Source organism: Etheostoma spectabile, chromosome 8, assembly GCF_008692095.1.
Source record: "Etheostoma spectabile isolate EspeVRDwgs_2016 chromosome 8, UIUC_Espe_1.0, whole genome shotgun sequence".
NCBI lineage: Eukaryota > Metazoa > Chordata > Actinopteri > Perciformes > Percidae > Etheostoma > Etheostoma spectabile.
The window spans coordinates 35,231,960-35,252,853 of record NC_045740.1 but is presented as its reverse complement, the minus strand read 5'-3'; the positions used below and the strand labels follow the sequence as shown (position 1 = coordinate 35,252,853).

Here is a 20,894-nt window from a genome sequence, read left to right as displayed (position 1 = left end):
TCTGGAGCGACCATCGGCTACATTTGGTCAATGTTTTCTTTCATTCATTCCAATTTTGGGTCTGTCAGTCACAGTGAAAACCGGGGACATTTCCGAGGACAGATCCACCTGGGGAATGGTCACCAAAACCGGGGGACGTCTGGTCGCCCTAAGTTAGAACCATATAACAAAATTGTCAAAAGTGGGCCAGGAGCCATACCTTAAGCCCCCAATCCCGTGACTCACTACGCACTATAGCTTTAATGACCAACGCTTCAAATGCCAAGTTGATCATAATCAAATTAAGTATGTGTTTCACTTGCTGAGGATCAGAGTGAATGCAAAAAGCCCCAAAACAAGCTAGAAGTGTAAATGGCTGCAGGTCATGTCTCCTGTCACAGACTTCAATATCCAATATGATATAGCTTATGTTATCTTCTCCAGTTACTTTCTGTAACATGAAATTGAGAAACCTGCTGGTATTTATAAAGAAGGGCTACAGCTGTCACACAGTCCATCTAATGTGGATGTGGAAACAGGTGTAAAGCTCACCCTCATTGTTTCATTTCAAATCCAATAATATGCTAGACAGAGACAGAGACAATACAAATTAATGAGACACTGTCCTAATACGGACAATTCTGGCAATTTAGTTATGGGGGGTATAACATTTGTGTGTTTGTATTTCAGTCATCAATAGGGGAATTTTTGACTGGATTTCAACCCAGGGCTCTGCATCATAAGTAGATTGACATTTCAATAAGCTACCAGGACACCTCAAAGGGAAGTATTGGCTAGTGTGTAATTGACAGTGTGAACTCTGGTTCCAAAATGGCTGTGTGGATATGATGCACTGAAATTATGTTATATTACATTCTTTTCATGCACAGACACACATTCCATCCATTCCACTTGGTTGACATGGCGTGTATCCTGTTACTGCAGGCCGTGTGAAACAAGAGTATTTGGGCAAGAACTGGAAACCCTGGAGAAGGATAAAAGTAAAAATAATTTTATAGGGAGAAAAGCATTTGTGAGAAGGGACAATCTCTCTGGCTGAGCGAGATGACTAATGAGTAAGAATGCCTCCAACACTCAGCTCTTGGAGGATAACACCCACACTAAGAAGGGAGCAAGCCTGACATCTAGTGGCCATGTGTTGCATTCCTAGAGCCTGGGAAATTGAGTAAGATGGGGCCAAAACAAGTAGATAAAAGTCAGAAAATTCAAGTCAATCCAAAATCTGCTTTATAGATCTCCAATTTCCTAAATCTCTAACCACTACTAAAAGCATTTTTAAGTGGTGGCAATACATGCAGCGTAATCAAAGTGCATCTGTCATGGCGACGGTTGAAGCAGACTTCTTATAAAATGAGCTTCTCTTTGTGGGCCTGCTTGGTCAGGCTCTCCAGCAGACTCTTGTCATCCTTATCTGCAAGAACACACATACAGAGATATACATAATTCATCAGGCAAAGCAGCTAAAAACATGTTTAGTTATTAAACCATCCTCCCGCTCCTCTCACTCGGGTTCTGCGAACCTACCAAATATCACCAAGTTGCAGGAGCACTTGGCCGTCCCCAGGGGGTTCTCCAGCACCAGGGTGTATTCTCCGCTGTTTTCAGCTCCACAGGTGGGGATGACCAGTGTGCACACTCCGTTGGCTGTGCTGTGCCAAAACCGAGGGGAGTCAGAGATCTTTGATTCCCCCTTATACCAGCAGGCCTATTCAGGTGGAATTGCCAATATTATTATTATTTTAGGGGGTTCTGGGAATGATATCAACAACAAAGAAGGTACACACAATTCACAATATTCCAATTATGAATGCACTGGGGTGGTTTTTTTGTTTTTTGCTTTGGATTCTTTTTCCTCTTTTGGTACCGTCTTGTGTTTGTATCTTTTCTCCCCGGTCTTGTGTTGTTGGTCCTGTCCTGTGTCCCCTCTGAGTGTCTGCATGTTCTGTTTCCGGTTTTATTTTGAAGTACGGTTTTTGTCTCGCCTTGCCTTTAGTTTGACTTCCTGTGTCTTCCCGCTCTTGTGATTACCTGATGTTTTCTACCTGCTTCCCTGCCCTCTTGTCACCTGCCTCTCATTATCTCATTACCTTGTGTATTTAATGTCTGCGCTTCCCTCTTCCCTTGTCATATCCTTTTGTCCAGTCTGCGTGTTCTAGTCCATGTTCCTGAGCGTCCCCGTGAGTGTCTTTGTGTAGTTTTCCCTCTCGCTGTTTTTGCCCTTCCTTTTTTCCCCTGGGCCTTTGCCCGATTTTTGGAATTTTGCTTGGATTTTGCCTTTTTGCTCCCTGTGTTTGTTGACGCTACCTGCTACTGCTCTTCTTTGGGCTCCTCCTTCCTTCCACGTAACATGCATAAATCTTCCAGGTAGATCCCCCACACTGATATCAGTAGCCGTGTACTTCATACCTGGGGTGTTGGCATGCCCTGATAGGCACAGCTCATGGTGCAGTCGTGGCCTCTGCGAACAGCGTGGTCCTTCAGCGGCAGCAGGAACGTCGGTTTCACCTGACGTGGCTTTGAGACATATTCCTTCAAACGAAGGCTTCTGATGCACTCTAAGACAGATGCACAAATATGCACATACAGAAAAAAGCACAAATATTGTATTGTAATAACATAATACTATTTTATTCCAGCATTCTTTGCGCTATACTCCACAATTAAAATAATAAGTTACTCTTCATTGCACTATTGCCTCAATCTGTCTGTATTGTTTCTGAAAAAAGATATTTAGAGTGTGTATATATTAGTGTGTGTGTATATTGTTTGCTTTGTATGTCTTAGCACATTGTGAGCAATGATGATCCAAAGCCAAATTCTGCAGATAAGTCTTCATTCCTGGTAAATAAAGCTGATTCAAATTAGCATTAATTCAACATGCTGATTGTATTTGTATAACATAAACAGTATATTGCTGCAATCAAATGGTTTCCCTTCTCACCTTTCTCCTTGGCCATGATGACAGGTTCTTTGGAGTCCAAAGGCTCACTGTCTCCGATAGAGTTGTGTGCAATGACTCGGAAGTAGTACTTTCTCCCCGGAAGCAGTCCCGTCACGGTGTACTTGTTGCTGAAGACCCGCTCGGCCACGGTGAACCAGGAGGCAGTGCTGGTGTCCCGTTTGAGGATGATGTAATGTGCTCCCTCGTCGTCGTCAGCCAGGTCTGGGGTGTGATCCCACTGCAGGGTCACCGTGCTCGGAACCTCCTCTACCAAGCCGAGGTTCTTCGGGGGCCGAGGAAAGTCTGAGGGATGGTGGTAAGTACAGATGGAGGTTGATGAGGAGGAGAAATATAATACCTTAAGATCTGAAATATCACTCTGGGAGTTTCCACAACCCCATGTAAGCTGCTTTGGAAATGTAACCCCTGATATACACTTTGAGAGACTACCTTCTGAGACAATTATTGTTGATTAATGTTAAGAAAGACCCTGCAATTGAAGACTAGATGTGTATATATACAGCACAAAAGATCATAGGCTGCCCTCTCCCATCCCTGATGGACATCTACTCCTCCCGCTGCCTCAGCAGGGCGGAAAACGTCAAGGACACAGCACCCCCCTTCCAATCTGTTTGACCTGTTACCCTCAGAAAGGCCCTACAGGTGCATCAGAGCACGTACAAACAGACTCGAGAACAGTTTCTTCCCAAAATCCATAAGCACCCTGAACACACACATGCACCGACTTCACTTCACAGCCCCCCCCACCCCCCCGCACCCGGATTTTCTTCTCCCACTTACTGTGCAATGCCGATATATAATGCCTAAAAGGACACTGGAATTCTGTGCAATTCCATTACAGTGCAATATTTAGTACTTACCATTTAATTCCATTACAATGCAATATTTAATCCTCAATCACTTAATCTCATTACTGTGCAATATTTAATACTCAGGACTCTTGATATACCAAACTGTATTTTTGCACAATGTGTATACAAACCTTTTATCTTTCTTACTATTTTATATATGTACAGTATATACTTGCTCTCAGGACTGTGCACCACGTTTCCCCCCTCTTTTTTTTTTCTGCACTTCTTACGTTTTATATTTTTACATTTTATAGTTTTATATTTTGTGTTGACACTGTAATGGGGTTGCTTCAGGTCCTGCACTCGTGTATAATGATAATAAAGGTTTTTTGTTCTATATAACGGAGGCTTGGTCCCTCACCCGTAACCCTGACAGTGACATCATAGTGAGCCTCTCCATTGTCGTTCTTCAGGTGGACACGGTAGACGCCAGAGTCCGATCGTTGAGAAGTGGGAATCAGGAACTGGGAGTGATTCTGGCTCTTGGTGATGACTTCCCGTCCCGCAGTGATGAGGTCGTCCTTGAACCAGGTTACCACTGGGGTAGGTGAAGCCTGTAAGGGTGAAGAAGGTAAAGATTGAAGAGTAAGAATTCATTTGATAGGACTTATGTGGAACATGCTAGTCCGGTGGCTCAAAGGAACGTTGCTAAATTCTGCAACACTCAATGACACTTTGCAGTTTTTAAAAAGAAATACATACTACAAAAAGATGGCTAGATTTTGATCCCAATAAAATGGGAAAGTACAGTGTTGCAGCAGCAAAATCAGCACAGGATATAAATATAATTTAAATACTAGGATACGATACACATATGTACAATATACATGAAATAATAGGAAAAAAATACGAGAACAAATATTTGAATATACATGATACAAAATGCTGCTTAAATAGTATATGAAATGCACACAATAATCAAACATTAAAAGCAACTCATTAACCCTTGTGTTGTCCTCCCAACGTGACATTTTTTTAGTTTTCACTAACACCAGCTTACTACCACTAGGTTTACACTACTGTTTGGGATTCATGGTAAATAAACCTTGTTTATGTGCAATCATACCTAACATTTGAGTAAAAAAAATAACATTCATCCATCCATCTTCATCCGTTTATCTGGTATCGGGTTGCGGGGGTAGCAGCTCCAGTAGGGGACCCCAAACTTCCCTTTCCCGAGCCACATCCACTTAAAAAATAACAGAAGTTATGAACCATTTTGACTAATAGTTAAGATCAGAGGAGCTTATGTTGAGTGGATGAGTTTAGTATTCAGGATACTGAATTGTATTCATTTCAATTCCCCCCCCAAAATTCAATGAAAGTGAAAATTAAATTTGCAAAGAGCGATGTACGGAATCCATCCTTTTTTGTGTGGTAATTTAAACTAATTTCTGGTGTATAGAGATTTTGAAAAGAGGTCAAATTTGACCCAAGCACAACAAGAGGGTTAAAGGTGAGCTTTGACTTGTGATTTTAACATGGACAGATTGGGGAGTTCCAGGCGGAGTCTTACAGTGAAGCCGAGGTGTAGGCGAAGTGCAGATCCAGCTCGGACCACCACCGGGTTCTTCAGCTTCCCCTGGAGATCAAACCTAGGCGCCACTGCATGGGGGGGAAAAATACAAAACATTAAAAATAAAATAAAAAAAGAGTAAAAAAATAAATAAAAGGTGACTACAAGAGAATGCAGTCAGTGATATTACCAGCAGAGGGTGGGAATCACCAGACACCTCCATAACGATACTTATACCGCGATACGATATTATTGAGATTTTAAACATATTGCAATATTCTGCAATATCTTACAATTTACAACTTTTTTTTCAACTTGTAATTTTTCCCAATTTCAAATGATGTCCCCAAAAGGAAACTTTTTTTTCATCTAAAAAGATACATTTCTTTGTTTGTTCATCTCACTTCAATGTTATTGCCGCAAAATGGGACAAATTGACAAACACATGTATAATAACAGATCCATACTTGGCGCCTGTGTATCGATACAGTATTGCCACTAAAAATATTGCAATACTTTGCTGTGCCGACTTTTCCCCCCCCACCCATAATTACCAGGTGGAGGCATGGCCAGTACACCCTCCAACAGCTCAGTTGGCTCCCCCACACCTCCTTCATTGACAGCCCGGACACGGAAGTGGTACTTCCTCCGCTCCTGAAGTCCTCCGACATTGAAGGTAGTAGCCACGATGGGGATCTTGGTGGCCTTCGCCCACTCTTTAACATCTTCAGGGCGAACCTCTAGGATGTAACCCGAGGGCTCGTCTCCCTGCTCTGGAGGACTCCACCTCAGAGAAATGGAGGAGTTTGTGGAATCGGACACACACAGGTTCCTCACCAGACCAGGAGCTCCTTCAAGAGAACAAAAGGCAGCATTTACAGATGTTAGATAGTCCAGATAATATAGATACAGAAAGGGAAATGAAGGACTCACTTGTTGGGTCTTTGGCCAGGACAGCATTAGAAATGGTGCTGGCACCGCCTGCTCCAGCCCTGTTTACACTGGTGACTCTGAACTCATACTCCACACCATCCACCAGTCCTTCCACCAGGAATTTTGTATCTTCAAAAAACAATATGCAAGTTTAAGACATGATATTCAACCAACAAGAGAGGATGTCAATACTGTCAATAATACAGAAACATGACAACCATACAGGTTTAATGTACAGCAATGACTAGGGGTGGGAATCAGTCGCCTCCCGATACGACATCATCCCGATACTTATGCCACGATATGATATTGCGATTTTAAACATATTGCAATATCCTGCGATATATTGCAATTCATAACCTTTTTTTCCAACTTCTACTTTTTCCCAATTTCAAATGACGTCCCCAAAAGGGAAGTTTGTCAACATCTGTTTTATCTAAAAAGATACATTTCTCTGTTTGTTCATATCATTTCAATTTTATTGCTGGGACAAACTGACCAACACATATATATTAAAAGATCCATACTTGGCATCTGTGTATTGATACAGTATTGCTACTGAAAATATTGTGATACTATGCGGTATTGATTCTTTCCCCCACACCTAGTAAGGACTACTTGATTTGAAATGTGTAAGTAAAAGACAAATCTATTACACCTGGATCTGGCAACGAAACAATACAGCTTGATAGTCTGACCTGTGAGCATTTCCTTGTTGACCTGTAACCACATGTTACTCCCCTTCTTCCTCCTCTCCAGGACGTAGCCCAGAACTGGAGCTCCCCCATCCTGGGCTGGAGGTGTCCAGCTCACTGTCATGGTGTCCTTGGTTATGTTAGACACCTGGGGTTGGGACGCTGTGCCTGGAGGCTCTGGGTAGGACCATTTATACAGGATGATAATAATAATAATAATGTATTCTTTATTAATCCCACAAGGGGAAATTACAATGTTTTCACTCTGTTACTACACACAGGCCTGAACTACACGCACATGCTCAGTACCTATACATGCACTAATGTCTGGAGATATGTCAGAGTGGGGGGGCTGCCCATAGAAAGGCACCCCGAGCAGTTGGGGGTTTGGTGCCTTGCTCAAGAGCACCTTGGCAGTGCCCAGGAGGTGAACTGGCACCTCTCCATCTACCAGCCCACCACCATACTTTGATCTGTGTGGGGACTTGAACCAGCGACCCGCCGGTTCCAACCCAACTCCCCACTGACAGAGCTAATGCCCCCCCCCCCACCGAAGTCATGGTGACACTTCTCTCTAACCTTGATGTTTTGAGAGATGATTTTGGCGATTTGGCATTGATTTATAAAACTAATGCTCACCCACGGGCTGTCCAGCGCGCACCTCCTCGGTCTCGAGAGGGTCGCTCACTCCCTCCGCGTTGACGGCCCTGATGCGATACTGGTACACCTGGCCCTCCTCCACTTTGTCATCGCTGAAGCTGATGGTGCTGCTGTCTACTTCACCAACCCTGGTCCACGACTTCTTACCCGCCGTGCGACGTTCAACCACAAAGCTGGTCACATGCTTGCCCCCATTGTCCCGCGGAGCCTTCCACTTCATTTTGACAATATTTCCTGATAGCTCGAGGAACTCCACTTTCCCTTGTGGAGGTTTGGGATGGTCTGGGAAGGGGGGGGGGGGGGGGAATGTGGCAAAACATGCGTTAAGAATTCCAAATCTGCGTTAAAGCACAACTTTGGTTGCCAAATATGCCACCCACCAATCACGTTGAGGTGCAGGTTGGCAACAGCAGTGCCACAGTCACTCTTCAGACGGAGCATAATGGCCCCACTGTCTTCTCGCACACATCTAGTAAACAGGCAAATGGCGAGGAAGTGTTTGAGAAATGTGTATCTACAGTATGTATATTTTAATTTGTGTGTGACCTTCTGAAAAGAGCTGAGTGGATGGACGCATCCATCTTCTCACCCACCTGCTGAGCACCAGCGAGGTGCCGTCAGCTGTCCTCTCCACCTTGTTCCTCTCATCCTCCGTGACCTCCACGCCGTCTTTGTACCAGGTGATCTTGGGAGGGGGTTTGCCTTTGAAGGGGATCTGAATGGTGGCTGTCTGGCCCGCCTTCACAGTCACAGGTCGGGCCCCCAACAAGTCCAGCACAGAGGAGTCCATTTCTGGTGGGTCTGGGACAAAGGGTTACACTCTAAGAAATAAATCCGCAAAATAACAGAAAAAACTGGCAGCTCATTAACTGTAATTAAAAACCAAAATTGGAGAAAAACTTGCAGCTGAAGTAAAAACTTCAGATATTGTTTCACATTCTCTCAGATAACGCTGCCTCATTTTGTAATTTTGACGCTTCTTTCAATGCTTCTTATTTACTTTTTGGCTCTTTTTGACGCATTTTCAAGCTTTTTCTTCCACTTTTGAAGCTTTTTTTTAGGCTTTTGACGCTCCCTTACCCAGTAACCTACTGGGGAAACGCAGACGGAGCACAGATAAATTACCCATAATGCAATCTGAAATATAAATAAACCCAAAGACAACCGTGAATACCTTTCTATGGACAATTTCTGTTAGAAAACATAGAATTAGATTAGGATGTTATTTTGATGGGAGTTTTTATTTCGATCTTATTCTGGTTTTAATTAGTTTCAATTTGGTAGCATTAAAGGTGCAGTAAGTAATGCTGCCCAAAGACTGTTGATATTTGAACTGCCAAATAAATACAAATAACATCACTAACTAATACCTTTTAACCCTTGCGTTGTCTTCACGTCAATTGTACAACTTATTGTTTTCTGGGTCAAAATTTGAACTTTTTTTCCAACGGTTCGGTCGTCTTTTTCAAAACTAAAAAGGGTTTTTGTCACTTTTTCCCCAATGTTTCCGGCCATTTTTTTTCTGTGCCTTTTAAGTTTTTTTGTGGGCTTTTTCCTCCACGTTTTTGAAGCTTTTGCAGAAAATCTTGTCACTTTTTTCAACGTTCTTTCATAAAAAACTTTTTTCGAATGCTGTAAAATGAAATAAAACATCAACATTTAAAGAAAGTAGTGGGCTGATCATTTACTTTACTTGTGAAGAGCGTTGTCCAGAACAATCCACTTTATTTTTCAGAAAATTTGGTTGAAAGAAACCCTCTTTTTAAAATGGGTCACATTTGACCCAAGAACCAACACAAGGGTTAACGTGAAGGATTTGTACATGTCCGACTTTGGCGACTCCCTGTGGTAGTATAAAAAAAAAAAAAAGACACTGCCTGGATTTAAACAGTTTGTCTCTCAGACATTGGCAGGGAGCTTGTTCCACTGAGTCTCCGTCTCAAATTCAACACACCTGCAATAGTGAGGACAGCCTCGCTCTCAGCCCCCTTGGCTCTGAAGGTGTACTTGCCCTCGTGAGTATCGGTCACACCAGAGAAGATCAGCTTGTGAACGGCTCCCTGTTTCACCACCTGAACCCCCCTCAGCTCCGAAACCTGTCAAATGTGACACGTGTATTGTGTTTTTAATGAAACACAAACGATCCAAAACAGAAGCGGGTGTGGGTTAGAGAACTTAACTGATAAGACTTGGTGACAATATCAAAGGTTTGACTATGGTATCAATCTAGAATCAAGAATCTACACTCAGGCGCCCGGATAGCTCATCTGTTAAAGCGGGCGCCAATATATATATATATATATATATATATATATATATATATATATATATATATATATATATATATATATAGAGGTTTGCTCCTTGACGCAGTTGGCTTGGGGTCCAACTCCAACCCGCGGCCCTTTGCTGCATGTCTTTACCCCCTCTATCTCCCCTATTCATGTCTTCAGCTGTCCTGTATTAATCTTTAACCCTCGTGTCGTCTTCCCGTCAAAATTGAAAATCAACACTTTTGTTGACGCTTTTGATTTTAGGTTCTTTGTTTTGGATTCTTTTTTTCTTTAATGCTTGTCCCTTTTTCCAACACTTTTGAGGCTTTTTTTTTCCAACGTTTGTCACTTTTTTGGACGTTTTCAACACTACGTAACACTAACTTATTAACTTTATTATCGTTATTCGTTATTTTTTGGAATTTATGGTGAATAAATCTCATTCATAGGAAATTATAGCTACTGTTTGAGTTAGAAAAGCAGAAATTAGGAATTATTTCGACTGAAATTAAAGTAATGTATGCTGATGGATAATCACAGACTGGAATATGTCAACTTTTATTTAATACTATTTCAAAACCACTTCAATTTTATTTTGAATAAAATGCTATAAAATTGAATAAGACACCCCGAAATTAATGAAAGTAGAGATTTGAACTTGCCAAAGAGCGTTGTGTGGAATCAATCATGTTGGCTTCCACAGAATATTTACACAATGAGATTCATGAGAAATAATCCTCATTAAGGTGGATGTAATGATTAAGAGGGCAACAGCTAGAGCAGTCAGAAAATATCACTTTCCTGTAATGTAGCCTTAAAAAAAACCGAAGACAAATGTCATGTCATGTTACGATATCCAAAATCTAAGATGATATCTAGTTTAATTTAACATGGGCCTATAATATCGAATTGTTGCCTAGCCCCAACTCCAACCCCATCTTACCTCCACTCCATCTTTCAGCCACACTCCGTCGACCTTCTCATCGTCAAGGACAACGCACAGCTCTGCAGGGGAGCCCGTAGGACACCGAGCGTCCGACATACTGCGCTCCACTGTGGCAAAACGCTCTGACCACACACAAAGAAGAACTGCTTATTTAGGGTCTTGTATGTTACTCAGTAATGTCCCAGTATTGGACCTTAACCCTTCGTGTTGTCTTCTTGTCAAAATTGAAAATCAACACTTTTGGTGAGGCTTTTTTTAATCATCTTTTTGTAACTTTTTCTTACGTTTTTGTCCCTTTTTTTTCCCAACACTTTTGACGCTTTTTTTCAACGTTTGTCACTCATTTGACATTTTCAACACTTCAGTTTTACAGTTATTTGGGGAATTTATGGTCAATAAACCTTATTCATAGGAAATTAAACCTAATGTTTGAGTTAGAAAAGAAGACATTAGGAATTATTTAGACTAAAATTAAAGGAGTGGATGTTGATGGATAATCACAGACTGGAATATGTCAACTTTTACTCAATACTATTTCAAAAGCACTTCAACTTTTTTTTCAAATGCTAAAAAATTGAATATGACATCCCAAAAGGCACTTAAGACTCTGGATAAAAAAAACCTTTCTCTTATCATCATTGCAATATCTTAGAGAAATATAACTTACTGAGTTTTGATAGTTATTGTAAATTTTCTTCATTGTGCTTAATTTATAAAGTACTTCATGGCCTGGCACCGCCTCCACTGCTGGAGTTTATTAAATATATACACACTCGAGTCACAAGAGCCGTTGTAAACGGGGACTGTGAGGTTTCTTTTAGAAAAACCTCATTCAGTCATAATGCTCTATCTATTAAAGGCAGTGCATTATGGGAAACACTTCCTCCAACTATGAGGAAGCGTCCCACTCTGGCCTCCTTTAAGAGCCAGGTGAAGCTGTGGCTTAGAGCTAACCAAACATGTAATCACCGCTAACTTGTCTTGTTTTTTTCTTTCTCTTTTTTTCTTCTTTTCTTTTTGTTTCTTCTTGATTTTATGTATTAAATGCTACTATCCTACGTCTTTTTTCACTGTAACTCCAACCTGCCTATTGGACTGCGGATGGAAATTAGCCCTCGGGCTACAATCTGGCACATTTACGTGTACTGTTGTGCAGGTTCATCAATGTGCATTGTCCTGAATTAATAAAAAAAAAAAAGAATGAAAGTAGAGATTTGTACTTGCTAAAGAGCGTTGTGTGGAATCAAGTCATGTTATTTTGGGTAATTTGAAAGAACCTTGACATAGCAAAATGGGTCAAATTGACCCGAGGACGACACGAGAGTTAAACCCCGTTGCTGAAACAAACTCCAGATATCATTACCATCCACAGTCAGCTTGGCAGACGTGACATATTCGTTAGCGTCGTTGTCCTGAGTGCAGACGACAGAGTACTCCCCTCGTCTGTCAGCTCACAGTCCTCGATGATGACCTCTGCCCTCTTTCCCTCGCGCGCGAAGACGTGGCGACGACTCGCCGTTACATCACACCCGTCCTTCAGCCAGCGAATGTGCACGTCCTTGGAGCTCGTCTCGCACCCCAGGCGAGCCGTGCCTCTCTCCTGCACACGGACGTTCTTGACGTGGCTGGTGAACTTGACAGGAATCCCTTGAGAAAAGTGAAATAGACGAGGCATAAAAGGAATTGAGTCACTTTGGCCTTCACCAGCCTGCTCCACTTCAACCTTTTTTGGCAACTATAAACACATGAAGAAGGAGTTTAATCGCATTCAAACATGAAAATAGGATCATAGGGTGAAGGAAATTGAATTATGTATCCACTTATTTCTTCATATTCAGTCCCAACACACAGCAGACCTTCCTTATAAACTTATAGTTGAACAAGAAATAAAGAGTTAATGAAACTGTAATTAACACAACCCTAAATTACTATGCTTCTGTTCCTGCTACCCCAGAGGACAGCCACATGTCCTTGTTAAGACATATACATGCCCCAGCTTGCACCTTGGGCAAGTAAGCATCTTGTTAGACACAGCCGTAATAAATGAGCTTGTTGTGAGGAGGGATTTGGTTGGATTACTTTCAACTCAGCACTAGGAGCGAGGATTTATTATGCTACCCATACGTCTTCATTTTGGATGATAGAGGGAAGATGATGTTGTTTAGCATAGCCCATGAGGGTGCAAAGACTAATCTCAGGGGAGGAAGAAAAGAAAAAGGCAGTAATTGCTCATCTCCTTTGAGTCTAAAAGGAGAAGTTTGTTTCCTTTAGAAATGCTAGCTTCACTAAAAACAGGAAGAAACAGCCCTTTTGGGGAAAAAAGAAAACATAACAAATTTTTTTATGAGAGACCTATACAATACTGTTATCCCTACGTTCAATGAAAAGTGGCACGGTGGCAGTGAGGTCTCCGATGCTGATGGTGTAGTCTCCAGTGTCACTGACTTTCGCATCCTTAATCTTCAAGGTGTAGGTCAGACCATCCTCAGACAGGGACACGTCGAACTTTTCATCTCTTTTCACTTCCTTTCCTTTAACCTGCCAAAATGCAAAAAAAAACTTCTAGGAAAATAATATCCATATTCCTTTTCAATCACGTGTCCACCATTTGCCTATAGCGCATTGTTTTGTGTGTTCATTTCGTTACTCAAGGTGCCAAAAAGTCCTTGAAATGTTCCTCAAGAGCAAATTCTTAAATCTCATCCTAGCTGGGATATTATACGCTTATGTCTTAAGTCTTTTGGTGTGTCTTGCTGAGTCAGAGACAGACCTTCCAGATGAGTGGCGCATCTGTCTTCTTAGAGAGACGGATCTCGAACGTGGCGGTCTGGCGCTCTGTCACTTTCTTGGGCTTTAAGTCTGACAGGAATTTCAGAGGTTCATCTGAAGGAGAGAAAAAGGTGTTCTTATCGTGTGATTTTTAAGTGTATAATCCAAATCGTATTAACATCTCAATGGGAAGGATTCCATGCCAAATAATAGGATTTGCAAGCTACACAGTGTGTCTGGTGCTTTGAAATGTGGGTGTTTAGGAAATATGGGTGTCTGGGGGGGAAAAAAGAAGTTAATTTGGACTATTTATGTCTCATAGATTGAATGAGAGATGGGAGAAAGCATGCACATATGGCAGTTGTGCTCGCATAAAACTTTATAAAAAAAAAAAAGAGTGTGACACTAAGAGTAGGTTATGCAGTCAATGATGCCGTTGTCTCTCTGAGTTCTGAGCAGCGGGGAGAGCTTCAGTCTCATTCTGCACTTGCCTATGACGGTAAGCCTGGCTGACAGTCGCTTGTCTGCAACCTGCAGAGTGTAGGTGCCCGTGTCACTGAGGCTCACGCTAGAAATGCACAGCATGTGCTTGGTTCCCATCTGTTTCACTTCGTATTTCCCGTGAGAGTACTGGACCCGCAGCAGCTCCGCGCCCTGAATCATAAACGAAACGCCTAGACGAGGGGATGGAACTCGGGAAGCACCCATACATGTGCAGACTTTTGAAACACAGACACATCCGTTTTTTTTTATTTTTCATTTTTTATTTGGTTTTTACCAGAAACCACTGCATCCTGATATTTGGATCCTTCAGTTCCAGGATGGTGTCAAAGACGACGTTGGTGTCAGCTGTGGCAGTGATGTCCTCCAGGGGCTTCAGCACACGCACCATCTGGAAAAAATATCAAATGATAAAACACTTATTTATACATTAACACACACAAAATGTCACCCCCCCCCCCCCCCCCCCCCCCATCTTCACATTATTTGACTTGCTGTGTGAAATACCTTTGTTGCCATGGCTGTGCTGTGTGACATTCCACCTTCCCCCTCCATTTTCCATTCTGCTCTATTTTAAGCGGTTTTTCATATCACATCACACACCTTTTCTTTCTTATGTGATACTGTGGTGCGTGAACAAGCTCTCTGTGTGACAGGCCCACCTCCACCTCCACTTGCTTCTTCATCTCCTTCAGCTTCTTGAGGATGCCTCTGAAGTCGGTGAAGCCGTGCTCGGCGCAGATCCTCTCGTAGTCCTTCTTGTCAGCTCCAGCGAGGATCTTCAGCATCTCCTCCTCTGTTGGTGGCCTCCTCTCCTCTCTCTTCTCCACACTGCTGCACAAGGAGGAAACAATTGTGCCTGTGTGTTTACATGCACATACAAAAGTCTATGCATGTATGTATGTCTGTCTAAAAATATGTCTGACAGTATGCATGTGTGCCATGACAGCTTAAAAGCACCTTCCTCTGCCCCTGTGGCAACACTGACACGCATTGCAGCTCTTTAGATCTCATCCTGTATATATTTCTGGATGCATGCAACAACAACAGAAAATGATCTGGGGGTGGATCAGAGGAAGCTCCATCACGCCATGACAGCTTTTAGGAGTGTTAGAGCTAGTATTAGGCAACAGGCGTCTGTTCCTACCGTTTCTTCAGCTTCTTTTTGAAGTCCAACGCTGGATCTACAAACAAAGACAGACTTTCTTAACCTGAGTAAAAAAACAGCACATAAACTTAGCTGAAAGCTCCTAAATAATACAATAAAAGCAATTATCAGGACTGAGACAGGTAGTGATTGCCAAATAAAGCTTCGTGAGCCAGTGACTTTATTTTCAGAACCCTCTATATGGCAAGAATACACTGAATTGCAATGCCTTAGGCCTTAAAACCAAGAATGCCATCTTGTGGGCTCAGAAAATAAAGACACTGGTTCACGAAGCTTCATTTGGCCATCGCTTAAGACAGGTTCACCCAATGGCTCGACTCACTCTCTGTAACAGTGAGGGATGTAGAGTAGGTGGCTTCTCCGTGCTTGTTGGAGGCGATGCACTTGTAGACGTCAGCATCCTCCAGGGTGAGGTTTTTGATCTGCAGTGGTGGTATTTACAAGTTCCATGCAATTAATGAAAATGACTTGCTTGTTGCTTACAGTAAGACTTTTAATCTAAAACTGTCATACTGTCACCATCCGGGCACATTAAATCCCACTGCAGTACTTATGTGGAGCTGGAGGAGGCAGTGCCATGCTGGGAATACCCAGTAAACATTTAGCGTGGCAACTTAACAGTCATCCCTCACCAGAGAAACAGATGGCAAGGGGAGATGCATATGTCAGCACCCACAAGTTAATTGCTTTATAATAGCTATTTAAGCTTCACTTAAGATTCCCGGCTGGTACAGTGAAAGTGCTAAATCCACTCCAGAGCGGTTATAGATAAAAGGATCAGAGAGAGTTTTTTTTTTTCTTACTATCTACTTTTCCTTATGATGCATGGTGTACCATCTGAGTTGACAGAATCACAATCAGAGCCCTGTGGCTTAATGACAGGCTGGACAGAGCCGTAGCACTCTGCAGCAGTCCGTTTCGGTCACACTCCTCTTTTAAAGCGACGCATTTTGACTATACTGTATCCTGGGAAATGCATTCAGATTCAAATGCACGTGGAGGAGAAATGCTTGATCATACTGGTACTCCAATCACACACTCATTATGGAAACAATGAATGGTATCTTTGGGTAGATGTGATGGATTTGTCATAAAAATCGAGTGATACATGCAAAGCTACATACTTATGGTTCATGATACAGACACTCAATTTCTAATATATGTGTTTGATACTAATCATTGTGCAGTAATATTAAACAACACAATGGAGGGAAAACAAAATGGTTCAACTTTTTGATATATTACAGAAAATGAATGAGACTCTATCACAGTTGCATATAGATCTGAATCAACACATCCCCTGTCAGTGAGATGCTGTGAGCTAATTCTAGTGACGGACCTTGAGTATGTGCTGATTGTTTATGTTGTCATAGAAAGATTTAGTGCCATCAGACAATGCCCGGCACCCGCTGGCTCGTTCCCAGTTAACGCTCGGCTGGGGATTCCCCGTCACCTTGGCCTTAAACACAGCGTTGTCACCTATGAAAGACAGATCAGGTTGATGCGTGTTATCTGCTTGGGAATACTTAGCTGCAGACTGTTAATTTTGACAAACATAAAATCGAATCGGAGCAATGAGGGTTGAATGTTTAGCATACATAAAATCAATTGCCCCTATGTGAATTTAAGGTCAGCAAACAAATGCTAATGCTGTGTCAACTCCACAGCGTTCTGCATATTGTGACTATTCTGGCCTCTTAATCTATAATTCATAGGTAGTACCTGGGGGAGTAGGGCTCAGACTACTGGTACCTGTTTGTATTCAGCAGAAGAAGCAAAGTTTTTATTTATTTATTTGGTTTTATTGTGGAGCATCATTCAAACTCCATGACTGTATTTTAGCTTTGTGAGGTAGCATTTACACCTTTATCCAAAAAGGCAAATGGTTGTCTAAAGTTAACAAATAGCAGCAAACTTTTACTTCCCAGTGGAGTTCAGCTTGTGTCATTTGGAGTTTCTAGGCAAACTATGGGTAAGGATCTAAAATTAGCTTTGTAGCTCTCTAATTGTCTCAAGAGTCCACAGTTGTGTATAGAGAGACATTAGGGGGCAATAAGGGCATCCATTGAAATTTCAAGGTGCGGTTCACCTCACCCTCTTGGGCCGTGACGGGGCGCAGCTTCTCTTCAAAATCTGGGACGGACTCTCCCTCGGGTAGGTGAAGGGACTTCTGCACCTGGCTGAAGGACTCCACCACAGCGGAGGTTTTACCCTGAACCCCGGAGTGCTCTGAGGGAGCATAAAGGACATCCACGTGATCGTCATGTACAAACAGGCCAGCTATGCTAGAGCTGCCTCACATGCAAATGTGATATTAACAATATGACTTTCAATGTTTTTTCGTTGCCCTGTAGTACAGAAATGATATATTTTATTTAGATTTATGGTTGGTCTGCATTTGGCCAGGAGCTTAAAACCAGCCTGGCGTCATCATAAGTATAAAAAGTAGAGCGCGATTTCCTGACATATTGATATCTGCATATTAATATTCATTCATCAGAATAATTTATAATGACAAATGATTGCAATGATTCTGATAAATTAATATTTAAAAAATAAAAAACGGACGGTCAACATGTTATGAGCGTTGTCGTTGCATAGTCTGTCCACCAGAGGACGCTCTACAACGTCCCTGTTGGCAACACTGATTATTATTATTTTTTGTTAATGTGTTTTTGTTCAAAGAACTTTAAGTTTTATATCTCAAGTTTGTATTTTTATACATTTTATTTATCAGAACTTTGATATGTTTTGATGTTCCTCTGTTCTGTTGTGACAATGAGACAAATTATTATCATTATCTTAGTGAGAACTCATAAATAACTACAAATATCTAATGTTAGGGAAATCTGTTAATGTTTTGTAACGTGTTTCTGGATTATTTTTTTTTTAATACAGCATATAGGCCGATATATCGGGTTTTTAAATAACCAAATATTCACATTGGTTGGGCTCTAATAAAAAGAGTACACAGTGGGACAGGGAGGTTTAACCATCTTATATACATGAATTATGCCAGGTTTGCTTATTGTAATGATCAGGACTCTAATAGAGGGTTCTTCATGTCATGTCTTATAATTTAGAAATTTGACATTATTAAGCATGGCAGGTTGGGAAGAAGACGAACTTGGTGCATGAGTCCTACCGTCCGTGGTCCTCGACAAGCGCTGCGAGACTTTGCGCAGCTTGGTGGAGCTCACGGAGGAGGTAAAGGTGGAGGAGGTGGATGAGGAGGACATTTGCATATCTGACATCTGGCTCGCCTGACCCACATGCCGTTCCATCTGCTCCATTCTGCCCCCAGTGGCCTGAAATAGCTGTGCTGCCATGACGATGACGTTACGGTGTTGCTGATGCGTGCCTGGTTTTGACAAGACACAATTAGAGATGTGGAATGATAGGTTTTGCAGAAAAATACTCATTTGACTCCTAATTCCACAAGGTCTCGTGGTGTAAAACAGCTTTATTACATCCAGTAGATAAAAGGGACCAGAGGGACATAGGACAGTCCTAACCATCCTCTCTAAAGTCACATGCTGATACAGCTGATATCCTATAGTTTACTCAGATAGCAAAGGAGAAAGGAGAATGTTCACATTGTGTATGCATACTTGCATGTGTAAGTATTTGTATGCCTTCGCTCTGTCTTGGTGGTAATTGGGTTTTTGTTTCCAAAAGCCCACACCAAAAATGATTGAAACACCCCTCCCTCCGTCTGCGCGCCCCTTGCCCTTTCCTTTCCTGTCACAGTCCTTCGCTTTTGCCATAATTAAAAAGGTAATCCACACACGTGCTGTGTGAGATAAAGCATTTTGTTAGTATCACTGATGAACTGTGCTCTTTTTCTCGTACTTTCAATTTTAATTCCTTTCTTATGCCCAATCCGCATTTCTTCATTGAGTGTCTGTGTGTGTGTGTGTGTGTGTGTGTGTGTGTGTGTGTGAGCTGTGCATTGTGAATCTTTGCCTGCACATGATGTATCCATAGACAAGTGAAAGAAAATCCTTTTTTTATGCCGGAATTGTTTAATGGAATAGGCTTCCACTTGATATTAAATGGCAAGAAGGAAAAGGGATTTATATGATAGATTTGGACGATATATGGTGTTTTATGAGGTACTTATGAAGTGTAGTTTTTAATCATTTATTATTAGTATTTTACCATTAGAAGGGGTGTATGTTTTGCATGTGTTGCATGTCTTGTTCTCTTCCATCAGGGACCATGTTGGAAAAAAAGTGTTTAAATGTTATCCCTTGGATCCTTTTTGTCTTTCTACATCCATAAATGAACCAAACCAAAAGCCAGCACCATCTCTTTGTCTAATTAAAATGTCTTACTATTTATGGAATTTCAGCATTAAAAAAACATGAAGCTCAGTGTGCAAGATCATGTCTCTATTTGTGAGCCCCCATCAAACTACAGAATAGTTTTTTTTTCAGCATCAGCCTGGTTTTAGGTTATTAATGTGACTTCACAAGCCAAAGGAACAATTAACAATTGGTCATGCGACCACAGCTAACTCTTTGATGGTACGGCTCTACAGTCTGAGCAGTAGCAAGTGACTGGGAGCTACAAAGTGCTGGTTCCTGTCTCACTGTAAGTGGAAAACAAGAACATCTTTTTTTTTCCTCTCCGCCTCTTTGTTCTGTTTCCTTGATCTCTCTCTCACAGCATGCAGCACAGCAAATTGTAAAAACATGTTTTCTTTTACGCCACCTTTGGCTCTATTATTTCAGAAAAACCAAGACAGGCAGCCAACCGCACTTACTTGTTAAAGCAAAGTTTTTGTTTGTTCACAGACTTAGTCAGCACCCCAGGTTCTGCTAGTCCAAATGTTGCCTCTTGTGATGATCCTAATCCATACACTGCTCCCCTCTCAGCAGGTTCCTGACAGCTCGGCCTACACTGCTTTCTTGGTTCCTTTTTGGTGGATCAGCCAAGGTTGAAGCACTCTTTTTAACCACCTGCTTGGTCCTGTCTCTGGACAAATAAGGCTCTGATCTGTGGCGTGCTTGTCGGGCCAGGCTGTCCTGGCTGGGCCAATACTTCATGCTAATGTTCCCCCACGGGTCAGATAGTTTGAGCGTCCACTGTGGGCTGTCTCGGGCTAGTATTTGAGAAATGAACATGGTGAATGTGGTGATGGAGAGCTTCTGGGCTCTGGCTCTGATGTACATCATCTACGTCAATGTCAGACGTCATTGACAAACTCTCCGGCACACACACACTATCACACATGCATTAACCCTCATGTTGTCCTCGGGTCAAATTGACCCATTTTCCTATATCAATGTTCTTTTTAAACCACCCAATTGTAATTACTCAAAATAACATGGTCAGATACAGTATTAGGGGACCACTAAGGTCTATATAAAAGAGACTTCAGATGCAGTATTAGGGGACCACTAAGGTCTATATAAAAGAGACTTCAGATCCAGTATTAGGGGACTACTAAGGTCTATATAAAAGAGACTTCAGATACAGTATTAGGGGACCAATAAGGTCTACATAAAAGAGACTTCAGATCCAGTATAAGGGGACCACTAAGGTCTATATAAAAGAGACTTCAGATCCAGGAAGAGGGGACCACTAATGTCTATATAAAAGAGACTTCAGATAC

At 41.9% G+C, this 20,894-nt stretch overlaps 1 protein-coding gene across 1 annotated transcript; it reads right to left on the bottom strand.

Annotated features, from left to right (window-relative positions):
• Nucleotides 1–975: 975 nt before the first annotated feature.
• Nucleotides 976–18,849, bottom strand: LOC116694546 (immunoglobulin superfamily member 22). Its single transcript, XM_032524295.1, is given in 26 exon segments — nt 976–1,411; nt 1,525–1,705; nt 2,407–2,555; nt 2,942–3,244; nt 4,175–4,367; nt 5,330–5,418; nt 5,884–6,180; nt 6,263–6,391; nt 6,961–7,134; nt 7,597–7,899; nt 7,998–8,086; nt 8,211–8,418; nt 9,572–9,713; nt 10,834–10,958; nt 12,200–12,277; nt 12,280–12,483; nt 13,212–13,374; nt 13,607–13,719; nt 14,097–14,259; nt 14,384–14,497; nt 14,769–14,940; nt 15,254–15,290; nt 15,597–15,696; nt 16,614–16,753; nt 17,369–17,503; nt 18,420–18,849. Coding segments are annotated over 26 exon segments (4,242 nt in total). The 5' UTR covers nt 18,793–18,849; the 3' UTR covers nt 976–1,343.
• Nucleotides 18,850–20,894: the final 2,045 nt, after the last annotated feature.